General features: G+C 34.2%; 1 protein-coding gene across 4 annotated transcripts; it reads left to right on the top strand.

The window, feature by feature from the left end:
- Positions 1–192: 192 nt before the first annotated feature.
- LOC140054554 (protein YIPF3-like) lies at positions 193–12,088 on the top strand. Of its 4 annotated transcripts, XM_072099585.1 has the most exons (11): positions 193–239; positions 823–1,011; positions 1,662–1,768; positions 1,881–1,926; positions 2,751–2,843; positions 3,813–3,944; positions 4,463–4,585; positions 5,671–5,794; positions 7,043–7,210; positions 8,687–8,801; positions 11,164–12,088. In XM_072099585.1, the coding sequence occupies exons 1-10, from the start codon at positions 201–203 to the stop codon at positions 8,755–8,757; spliced, it is 1,092 nt and encodes a 363-aa protein (XP_071955686.1). In that variant the 5' UTR covers positions 193–200; the 3' UTR covers positions 8,758–8,801; positions 11,164–12,088. The 4 variants fall into 4 exon arrangements, with proteins under 4 accessions (XP_071955686.1, XP_071955689.1, XP_071955688.1 ...); XM_072099588.1 differs by lacking the exon at positions 7,043–7,210; XM_072099587.1 differs by lacking the exon at positions 8,687–8,801.
- The last annotated feature ends 205 nt before the right edge of the window (positions 12,089–12,293 follow it).

The raw sequence follows: 12,293 nt of genomic DNA, 5'->3' as shown, positions 1-12,293 counted from the left end.
GACTTGGCTAGGCCTATATTTGTTTATTATATAGGCATACAAATAACTAGTGTATCACTTAGATATGTATTTATAGATACTAAAATAATATTTTCAATATAAAATATATTTTAGTATACATATTAGTATTTTTTATTGTAAAAATCGTTAACATTTATTTCTATAAAAACAAAGTTATAAAAGCGCCGAAAAGTTCCACCATGGCGACTTCCAATGATTGGTCTGACGTCTCAAGACAGGTAAATAAAAACATGTTTGTGACCTTAATACGATATACATTCTCCTCATTTTCAATTTGGTATAATTAGATAAGATAATTTTATTCGGTGGTATATTTGTTGGCTATTTTGGTACTCCAAAACTGAGGTAGCTAGGCCTACCAGACCTCTCTGCTGATGACGGTGTGAGTGCGCAGAGTGAGTGGGCGCGCCAGTGAGTGTGTGAGGCCTATTAATTAAGTATTAGTTAGGCCTAGCTAGCAGCTAGAGTGCTCCTATCCGGATGCTAGTCAAGTCGCCCATCGCAAAGTCACCCCTTTGCGATGGGGCGACTTTGCGATGGGGCGACTTGACTGGATCCCCTCCTATCCTAGCCTAGGCCTAACTAGATTGGAGGTCTAGGGCAGGTCTGAGTAGGCTGGCCCTCTCTGCTACACGGCAGACTAGCCTATTGCTATAGGCATGGGGCGTACTATCTACTAAAAAGGCCTAGGCCTACACTGATCATGGAGGTATATACCTCCATGCACTGATGTTGCCCACATTCCACAATTTAAAAATATTATTAATCTTGAAATTTAAAATGTTACTGTATTTTCTCTAGTCCGATACTTCGGCTGTTATAGAAATGACCGATTCAATGGAAGATTTTGATAGTCCATCACGTGAACCAGCTCAGCTACATACAATGGACATGTACGAGGGTGATGGTGATGATGAAGAAGAAGATGCAGAAAGTGGAGATTTTATGAAAGCTATGCGCAGCCAAATTGGAAAGGAAGTTGCAGGAACTGTAAGTGTCAAAGTAGTCTGGTTCTCACACCTCCGAAGTCTCCTGGTAATTGTCATGATAATATATATTACTGATAGATACACCGCCCTCTATGTCTAATAAGGATACATGAATAAAAAGTACACGGATGTAACATGGCCGACTAGAAACGAACCACTTATTGTAAATTGCCTCCTACCCCTCCACCTATATGACAGTAATCGCACAAGTTTCTTAGTTTCTGGATTGTTTTGAATATGGAAGAAAAAAAAATCTTGATGATTTATAAATTTAAATATGTAGACCACGTGCATTCCTTGATGCATTTTCTGCCTTTACCGCGCCTGACAAAACACACATTGTATCACTAAATACTGATGCTGTGTCTTGTGTAGTGAAGAAATACGTTTACCTCCTTTTCACCACAAAAAATTTTGCCTGTTAACCTCAGCTTACCTTAGAAGCAAAGTTGCAAACAGATTTATTGTGAGTTTAGTATTAAATAAATAGAAATAATTTTGAGATTTATTTTTAACTAATGATTCTACATAAGCTTTTGACTACCAGAAATGAACATGTATTTACAACATCTATTACTAAATACCACAATATACATTTTTCCAATGTCCTAGATTTCCAGTGTTCATTACTTTCTTCTTTTATTATTCTAGGCATGGAAAGCAGGCAAAGACCAGGCTAGGAAAGTATTTGATTTGTATGCTAATATTGATATTCTGAGACCTTACTTTGATGTTGAACCAAAGGTGGTTGTTAGAAGGTTAGTCAAACCCGTAGTTTAACTTAAACTAAACTGTAACATTTTTCTAGTTATGTAGTGTTATTTTAATAAATATTTGATAATAAAATGTAATTAAATATTTTTTTTTTAGATTGATATTTTCTCTTGTTCCAAAAAGACCATCGGGAAGACCACAGGTATATGGCACAATTGAATATTAATATTATTATATATTATAAATGCACTATTAAGGAATACACTTTGAACTATAATAATTATTAAGTATTTAAAAAGAGGTGGAAAAACAGCTATTTAGTCAAATTGAATCAAATCTTCATACATAGAATACAAAAATAATTGCCTTCTTAAAAATAAGCTGAATGTCTATTCCTCTGTGTTTTAATTTTGCTCCAATGAAAATGTCAATTTAACTGACATACAGTATTAGGGAGGTTTCGCAACCTTACGATAACGACAACGGATACGTCACGCACACGTATTCGTTTTTCGTAAGCCAGTAAAAATCTGTTTCGCATGGCAACGAAATATTGAGGGTGCCGTCCAAAATATGACTGCGGTAAATTTGAGCGAAGCGCAGGTACGTGTTGCTTGGTGCTTGGCTGCCTAGGCCTAGCGTAACATCAAAGCGAGTGAAGACTTTAAAAACTGCTATTTATCAAAATTGACCTGGAATTTTAGTAAATTACTTTAGTAAATTACTTTCAATAAAGGTATAATTATATTATAGTCATGAATCATTCCTGTTCAAATGCAAAATGTGCAAAATAGATCAAAAACTATACTCGTTTTGTAGTTACGAATATGACTGGTGATATTCGTCAACACGAATACGCTTTACGAATATGAAATGGGGATCAGCTCAAAAGTTTCACAAATGTGTGACGTATCCGTTTTCGTTATCGTATTCGTAAGGTTGCGAAACCTCCCTATTATTAACCAATCAGATTACGTGAATTTAAGAATGTTAATCAATATATATATATATAATTATATTATCTAGAAGTTACCAACAGAGTTGTATGGTCCATTGATGGTTGTTTTTACACTCATTGCATTTCTTTTAATGGAGATGAAGTCATCTATGCATGTAGTGGTAAGATGTTGTAGCATTGTTATTTAATTTTAAAAAACCTGTGATGCTGATAATTGTTGATAAAAGTACATACACTTATGTCGTCACAGAACACAACTCAACTGAAAGGAACAAGAACATATATGTTGTCGACACGATTCAGTTCCGTTTGACATTAGCATACCTTAATGTTGAAAGAGTTAGTTGATGCCATTTCATCCCAATGGGACATACAGTGAAGCCACTCTTGTAGTTTCCATAACAAAATGATTAAACTAGTAAGGACCAAAACACAGAAAGATGCACTGGATTCATGCACACAAGGCAGATGTGTACTATATAATACATATTGGACCTCCAGCTTCAAGTCTTTTAATCCGAGGATTCTACCATCAGCACCATATTTCAGTAGTGCCTTAAAACTGTGTGCCAATATTATGCCTCTTTAGTCGCCCGCCTTACTCCACCGTCAGACCCATTAGTACTGCCACCTTCTATGATGAATTTGCAGATATTCTATCGTTACATAGTTCTGTAATTTTTTCAGGTGACTTCAACTTTCATATGAACAGCAGCAATGATCCGGATAAAATAAAATTTGACGGTGTACTTGATCTTGATCAGCACGTGCCTTGCCCCACACATCGTTCGGGAAATACTCTTGATTTGCTAATAACAAGGGGTAACAAGTTACCGGAGAGATATTCTTACTGTGCGGAATGTTTCTCTCGGTACACGTTCAAGCACCAGCAATGTTAACCTGACAATCCCACGAACTAAACGAAAGACATTTGCTGACCGTTCGTTTGCCGTAGCAGGACCCAAAATTTGGAAAAGTTTACCAAGTCACATTAAATACTTAAAAAACATTTAAAGGCACTATATTTCAAAGAATGTTATGATACCGATTGATGTGAAGCGCCGCTGATTATAATTAAATGTTGTATAAATGTGCGCTATACTGTATATGTTGATTTGTTATTCTTACAGAGAGAAGGGACATTAATGGGTACTGCAATAGGGCTATGTTTTGGGTACTGGTTCTTAGCTTCTGGATTGTTTTATACTGTTGCGTACATTTGCAATACTCATATTACGCCATTACAAGTCTTGTCTCTAACAGTAAGTAATATTAACTTAATGCCTTTTTTGACTTGGGGTACCCGAGTCTAGTACTCTCTCATCTTCTCCTCTTCTTTTTCCATCTGGACACTATCGAGTAAAAAGTGCGATTTATAAAGTACTACTCCTCCCTTATTAATTTTAGTATTGAGCTGGGATTTGGCATGAATATACTACAGGGACATGTCCTCAAAGCTATAGATTTCAAACTGGATGCAGCCATATGACGTCTCGAAGACGGTACCGTATAGCCGTATTTGGTAGCGAGGTTATTGATGTGTATGTGACGTCACATCCGGTCTTATGACGTCATTACAGCTTCTTTTGCTGTACCCCGAGTATCGCACATTCGTGCTTGTTTCTGAAATAGTTTTTAGTATATTGCCTAGAAATGTCATGTGAAAAAAAAAGTATAATGTTTTAAATCAGAAAAAGATATATTTTTCTATAGTACATAAATGTTGTATCTACCATTGTATACTTATTTTAATTATTCAATATGTTTGTTTTATTTGAAGGGTTATTCACAGTTTGCTAACTGTATTGTAATATTTCTTGGAACTGCGTTACACAATTTAGATTCACATTTCTTCTTCTACATGATGTGGGCTATACTTGGAGGTTTATCCGCTCTAAAAATGGTTAGTATGTTTATGTACTGATTATAGTAAACCCATTAATCTTTCATAGTACAGAGGTTTATATTAACAATAGAAGTTCACCTCGAAATATTAAATTACTCGGTTAAAATAAAAAAGGCAAAGCATGACAACCAAGCTGCCAATAAGGTTTTTATTAAATTATTTGTCATAATTAAAACAAAAAGTATATACACTTTTATTTATGGTGTGAGCACCTTCATGTCATTGTCAATTACATTTTAGCTTTCACCCAATCTTTATGATATTCCCCATGGACCGCCTGCATTCTCACTCTAGAGAACAATCAAAACATATTGTCGAAATGTCAAGAACTACAGCGGCAAACCGAAAACTAATATCATTGTATCAGAGATGCCAACCATTACAATTTAGGCGTAATTATTACGATATGTACTTCTGATTACGATATCCATTCAAATTATTACGATCTCAGACTACACCAAGTGATTTAGAACAGAGGCCGTTGAACTATTAATAACTCAATGAACTACTTATTTTATCTCTCATTACCTGTATTCACTATATGCTCGCGAGGCCCTTAAGTGGGCACTGACATGCTACTAGCCCTTTCTTTATTGGGTGATTACCAGTGACACGCTTATCTACAGTATTGGCTAATCAAGGCCGTAGCGAGAGTTTAAAAACAGACGTGAAAAAGATGCTTTAAATATAATTATTTAAGATATGACGATCTCTGCTGTGGAATATGGGTGGCTGGTGAAAATTGAAAGTTTCAGACGTGACGAGCGCCTTGTCCGTGCTGGCTACGGCCCTGCTCATGCAACTGATTACTAATTAAATAGATGTTGTCACCTCAACGAGCGCCTTGTCCTTGCTGGCTACGGCCCTGCTCATGCAACTGATTACTAATTAAATAGATGTTGTCACCTCAACGAGCGCCTTGTCCTTGCTGGCTACGGCCCTGCTCATGCAACTAATTACTAATTAAATAGATGTTGTCACCTCAGTTGTATTGTCAAATTCATTATAACTTTATTATATACTTTTATTGAATAACAAACATCCTTATTCAGTACTATTTGTATTTCAATCCGTTTATTCAGGTTAGTGTGTTTGTATCAAGAACAAGTGGGAAAACTCAAAAATTAATCATATCTGGCATCGTAGCTTTTGTACACCTGGTCTTCTTGCTGTACCTGCACTTTGCATATCACCAGATTGTCAAAGGTAAACTTTATTTTGTTCAATAATTTTGTTGATAATAAAATAAAAGTTGAACAAGTAAGCTTAGTTATTTTTTTTAAAATGTATTCATATAAGTGTATTTTAAGCCAAGTTTACACTAGAAATATAGACCAGTTCAAAAACTTCAGTTAACAAACTTCAGCCAACTGCAGTTAACAAACTTCAGCCAACCACAGTTAACAAACTTCAGCCACCTGCAGTTAACAAACTTCAGTCAACTGCAGTTAACAAACTTCAGCCAACTGCAGTTAACAAACTTCAGCCAACTGCAGTTAACAAACTTCAGCCAACTGCATTTAACAAACTTCAGCCAACTGCATTTAACAAATTTCAGCCAACCGCAGTTCACAAACTTCAGCCAACTGCAGTTAACAAACTTCAGCCAACTGCAGTTGACAAACTTCGGTCAACTGCAGTTAACAAACTTCAGCCAACTGCAGTTAACAAACTTCAGCCAACTGCAGTTAACAAATTTCAGCCAACTGCAGTTAACAAACTTCAGCCAACTGCAGTTAATACATTTTAACCAACTGCAGTTAACAAACTTCAGCCAACTGCAATCTTCTCCAAACAGAGTGGCAAATGTGGAGTTTGCTAACAAAGGTTTGGCAGAGTCTTTGTTAAGATTTTAGATAAAGGAGACCTGTACAGATATAGGCGCAGTCATTTGATACTTTTTTTTTCTTCTTTTTTTCAGTAGGGTAGCCCTCTCAGTAATAAAATAAAACTGCTCTTCCGAGGGGCCCTACGGCACATTTAAACAAAATTTGAAAACAACTTAAACTAAACTTAAACTAAAACTTAAACTAAAACTAAAACTAAAGCCTCAAGAATAAACTTTAGAATAAGTATAAAACTGAGCAGTTTTTTTTAATACAAAATGGTTTATAGTTGGTTTGTGCTTGCTTTTAATCCATGTCTTTATTAATAATAATAGATAATTACAGCTATTGCTTTCTAGAGCACAGTAGATGATAGAGATTTGCACTGCATAGAATATACCAAAAATCTAATTTTCCATGCAAATTCAAATTTAAAATATTGTAGAAATCTTCTTTAAACCACAACTACAAGAAAACCAGAATTTATTACACAAGAGATTTGAGTCAACCAATTGTGTCCAGGTAAACCTCCCTTTCTCCAAACTTTAAACCACACCTTGAAAAAAAGTTTCTTCCTATTAATTATTTCTCCGAATCTGTAGTGCTAACATCCTAAATCTATTTTTAGATATTGCTAACATAATTGACGGTGGGGCACCTGGTCACCATCCAGTGCTCGACGTCGTAGAGCGCGGCGCTGTAGATGAGCATGTTAACAAAGTAGGACTGCAGAATGTTGAGGTTGCTGATCACATTGTCCACGAGGCCGTTAATATAGTCACAAAAGCCGCTAAAAGTAGGTGGCATGCTAACATTCAGTAATGTCATTGTATTAATTTTTTAAAGCACCATTTTATTTATCTATCATATTTTACTAACACTCTACATATCATTCTTGGAATGCTGCTAATTTCAACATTTTACTGAGAATAGTTTCAGACCTCCCAATTTGGAAAAATGAAATATCGGATGGTTTTAAGTAACTATAGAGGGTGGTATAATGAAGGGAAAAAATGAATTAGCAAAAAATGCGTTGGCAACTCATTATATCATTCATTAAATGAATAGATTAGAAACATTATACGGACCGATATTAGTATTTTTTCTATTCTCTTATCAATATCTAGAGTAGTATAAATTAAGTTTTAATATAATATAATAATAATTAAATGTAGGGCCTATGCTGTATATCGGGAGATTTTTTTGGTTTATCCAAAATATCGAGAGAAATTGCATTTTAGCGAGAGATGACTCAAAATATCGGGAGACTCTTGCCATTATGGGGAGAGTTAGGAGGTCTGTACTTTTTTTCTTTTTTTGACACCCACTGTCATACCGTCTCCATGTTTGCACGTTATATGCATGTACAATTCTACCCCACACTCGATTTATACATATTTTTAAGAAATAAAAGAAAAATTACACTAGGCCTAAAGTAACAAGGATTGATTTCTATGTACATTCCTAACACTAGGCAACTATGATTTGTTTTATGACGGCTTTATTTTGTGAATTTTGTATTCTTTATACTATATTGCTGTTCTGCAGTCTAATCTAGTAATAGACAACCGATAATGACCAAACTTTATTGTGTGCCTGTTGGGTTTTGATGGTTTTTGAGTACAGGTAATCACCCTTGGCACATCGCAAATCAAAGGTTTTCTTTTGAAGATTAGAGTTAGATCACCAGTTAAAGACCTTTTTATTGTACTTCACCTTACTTGTATAGGTTGTAGTCTAATTAAAGATGTATTGTCCCCCAAAAACATGAAAAATGAGGATTAATTAAATCAGACTTTATTTTGTATTTTTAATAAAGTTAATCACTTCCGAAGAAAAAAAAAAAGAAAAAAAATATGTTTTCACTTATAAAATAACATAATACTGTAAATGGTTAAATTCAACAAAAAATCCATTGGATGGCAGCCAATTTGACCATATTTTGCTTTAAATTCCATTTTTTTTCAGGTAAATAAATTTTTTTTCGATCCAGTTTTTGGTCGAAGTAAATAACTACTGTATTATGTGACATTAAAATGACATATTTAAAAAAAAAAAATTTAAAAATGTTCAGGGGAACAATACATTGTTAACAGAATATCTAAAAATGGAATCTGTAAAATAAAAGAGTGGTTGTTACTGATATTAATTGTACTAACTTTTTTATTTGGTATGTTGTATCAACAGCTTCGTCACTGCATGTACATAAATGCTATTTTTGTCATTTCAATTTTTCAAACTATAATTTATACAGTATCTAAACTACCTTTAGGTTTGTCAAATCACCATGGTAATGACCAACCAATGATAGGCCTAGACGCCGATGCAGGAGACACAATGTAGATAAATATAAGTATCTTGTATGCAAATGTTGCGATAACAAAAATGTGAGTGAGATTACTTCAGTTTGCATGAAAACGTTTGTTTCTTGGTTGTCTAGCCTTTGTTATTGTTTATGTTTTGCATGCTTGTTTTTGGACATTTATATTTTTGTATATAAATATTAGGAAAACTAGTTTATTTGTGAATTAAGTTTATAACATAACTATGTGTGACTTGTATTAGTACCGGCTAAGTCAGTTTACCATGGACTGTGTGCAAAAAGAGTCTGAAACTTAAGAAAAAGGGTTGTTTTGTGTCCAGAGTATGAGAACCAACATAGATCAACCATGCACATTTGAGTACAGTTACTCTGTCAATAATTTATATAAGATATATAGTAAATCAACAAGTGTTAATATCAATTGGTGATGAGTGATTGTCTGAGCTGCTAAGACAGTGGAACCGTAATCTTTAGCCATAACATCGGTAGGGGTTCGAGGCTCGGTCGCTCCATGGTTCTGGTGGTAGAACAAGGACTACAAATTGTAGGTCCAGTGTACAGTGACACAATGCTCATGTATGCATTTTTAGTACATCTTTTAAAACAAGTAGGGGGTCATCGTATTGCTATATTTTATACACACGGCCCTGAGAGAACTACAAAATATGGCGTTATTCACACTACAGATAGAGAGTTACACTATTTTAGTGTATGACGCTGACAAATTTTATGTACTTTTATGTCAGTTTTAGCATTATTATTGAAGAAGAAGCAGTCAAGTGTACTCTTCAAGTGTAATTGATGTAATTCAGTGTTCAGTGAACTTTTCCTATTACGACAAGAAGCATGATCCCAAAAGGATGTAACTTTCATTGTTACGGTTTTACCATTGATCTCCGTTTGACCATCCTCTTCCCAGTTCCCCCCCCCCCCGCCCCCTCCCTTTGTGGTGTATGATTAATTGAATGTATTTGAAATTAAATCTATTATAATTATGTATATGGCCTTATTTTGTTTGATACAGTCGTAAAGGGCTTGCATACATTTGTTACTGTTTTGTTTTTAAATTACCAGTCAGTCAATTGATTGTTTTGCTTTTAATAAAACCCTTTTAAAATGTTTTTCTATATTGCCATATACATCTTGCCTTGTTAATCTTGTTTTTCTTATAATGCCATTGCACCCTTCGGCCTGTGTTCTGCTAATCTTGTTAAATTTTGTTTTACTTATAATGCCAATGCACCCTTCGGCCTGTGTTCTGCTAATCTTGTTCAATGTTGTTTTGCTAATTATAATGCCAATGCTCGTATTCTTAAAATGTCATTTTGTTTATACTGTAAAATACCATTGCACCTTTTAGCCTGTTGTTCTAATCTTAATAAATATTTGGCAGTTTGATTTATTGCTGCTTCTTTGACCCACTTCACTTGGGTCAAATGCATGTTTTGAATTATATTACTATTTTTATAGTTTCTATGATGATTATTAAATTGAATTAACAGTTTTGCTAGCATTGAATAAGGAAAAAAAGAAATAAGACAATTTTATTAAATAATTATATTTTATCAAATATGACAAGAATGTATAATGTTAATGTAAATATCAATCAAGGTGTTACATTACATTTTAAAAAGATATCACTTGTTTCATCTACAAGCAATTAACAGAACATTTTTTTGCTTGAGGCAAAGAATAGTTTGTGTTTCATAATGTGAAATTGTATCATTCCAACCATTTCATGCTAACACTCCTGGTTTGGCTGAGAGACTCCTGTATTTCTCCCAGCCTAACATCATGGTCCTGTTTTTTTTACATACAACAAGGACAATTTCTATGTGTATATAGCTTGTTTTTCTCTTCAATAAAATACTACAAAAAGCTCCAAGACAAGCAAATTTACTACATTTAATTCATTGTACAACCATCTGTAGTCATAATTTATACATTGTATTCCCCACTCATTGCCTGGTCTATCGATGATAAATACCCTATGAAACCGACCACCTCTGTTTTTTCAACTTAAGATGTTGTCATGTATTTTCCAATAATATTATCAATTGTTTACTGTTATAAATTTGGCACGGCTTCACTTCAATAAAATCTGTACCATATTATACCAACAGAGTGACTTCAGGATGATTAGAAAGAGGAAGTCAAATAGGGTGTATTTGGGTCCTTCCATAATAGATACAAATTATTAGAAGCCCTGTTTTCTTTTTAACCTTTCAAAATCGGATGGGGGAAGGGCCAGCTTGGCTCTCCTCTGTATCCACCTCCTATGTCCAGTGCACACAATTATCTTTGATCTAGTCTCACTAGTAAACAGCGTTTGACAATACTATTAAACAGATATTGTTCTTCTAGCTTCAAGGCTTATACACTAATTAATCAACATTCTCTAACTCGTGTTTCTCCTCTATTTACAGTTGTGAACCCAAACTGAGTTTATCTATGGCCTAAAGAAACACTGAAAGCAACAAGTGAAAGGACTACTTAGAAACGACCAGAATATCTGCTGATTAGTTGTAAATAAGAACTCCAAATAAGGAGATATTTCGACGCTTTTATTTGCATGTCCTTTTTTTTATTAATAACACACATAGTGGTACAGTATCTGAGCAGTGGCGTAATGGCTATGAGCACTCACTGGCCAACCCCAGGGGCCCCGGAGGAAAAAACCAGGCATCGGAGGCCTCCAGTTTCTGAATTATGCCACTATATATTAAATCACTATTATAGAGAAATAAGGTACAGTATGCAGCCTATTTCTCCATCTCCCTCAAGAAAGACCCACTGCATTTTCTTGTCCGTGAGTATAAAACAACGTACCCCACCATGTCTGACTTGTCCGGGTTGGTTGGTGGTGGTCATACACAATCATGTTTAATAGAATTATGGAATATTGTGCACTTGGTGTCTATATAGTGTGAAATAAATTACACATACTCATTTGTAAATATATTTTATTTAAAATGTTTTTAATATATTTAAATAATATTGTAGTGTACATAACGATAAACAAAATAGTTTTATTAGCACATTTACAATATTATGTTTAACTCAAAAATAAGAATTATATGTTTGATGGAACTTAAATGAATTCATTTTTAATATTTTTTATATATATTAAAAATATGTATATTGGTCTGTGAGGCTAGACGCCATCGATCATACCATGTTATAATTTCTTGTAAAGAACATTTATACATACAGTTAGTTTACACTTTCTTTTACAAGAACCAGTATTTTTTGGCACCAGAATTTTTACAATTATTTATCAATTTTTGTCCATTTTGGGTACTTTTTAAAAGTACTGGGATTTCTAAACAATAAAGTTCTTGTTTCTCATGATTTGTGTTTTTATTGTAAACTGTATTCCTAAATGTGTGCGACAGTAGCATGATTTACATACAAAATATCATGCGTTTTTATATGACGGGTCACTTCACAGTCCCGGTGTGTGTGACTGTACACGACAAATTTGCCAACTCCTGCCTACAAAGCCTCACAAAATCCAGATCTACACATTTGGGAAGAAATGATTAAATTTTAATCC

Source organism: Antedon mediterranea, chromosome 7, assembly GCF_964355755.1.
Source record: "Antedon mediterranea chromosome 7, ecAntMedi1.1, whole genome shotgun sequence".
NCBI lineage: Eukaryota > Metazoa > Echinodermata > Crinoidea > Comatulida > Antedonidae > Antedon > Antedon mediterranea.
Note: the sequence above shows the minus strand (reverse complement) of the source record. Positions and strands in the feature narration are given on the sequence as shown.

What these genes read in the sequence shown, in the direction of transcription:
- LOC140054554 (XM_072099585.1), top strand. Translation starts at nt 201, where the DNA reads ATGGCGACTTCCAATGATTGGTCTGACGTCTCAAGACAG. An exon ending in GGTCTGACGTCTCAAGACAG is followed by an intron (nt 240 to 822) that starts GTAAATAAAAAC and finishes TATTTTCTCTAG; the next exon opens with TCCGATACTTCGGCTGTTAT. An exon ending in GACCATCGGGAAGACCACAG is followed by an intron (nt 1,927 to 2,750) that starts GTATATGGCACA and finishes TATATTATCTAG; the next exon opens with AAGTTACCAACAGAGTTGTA.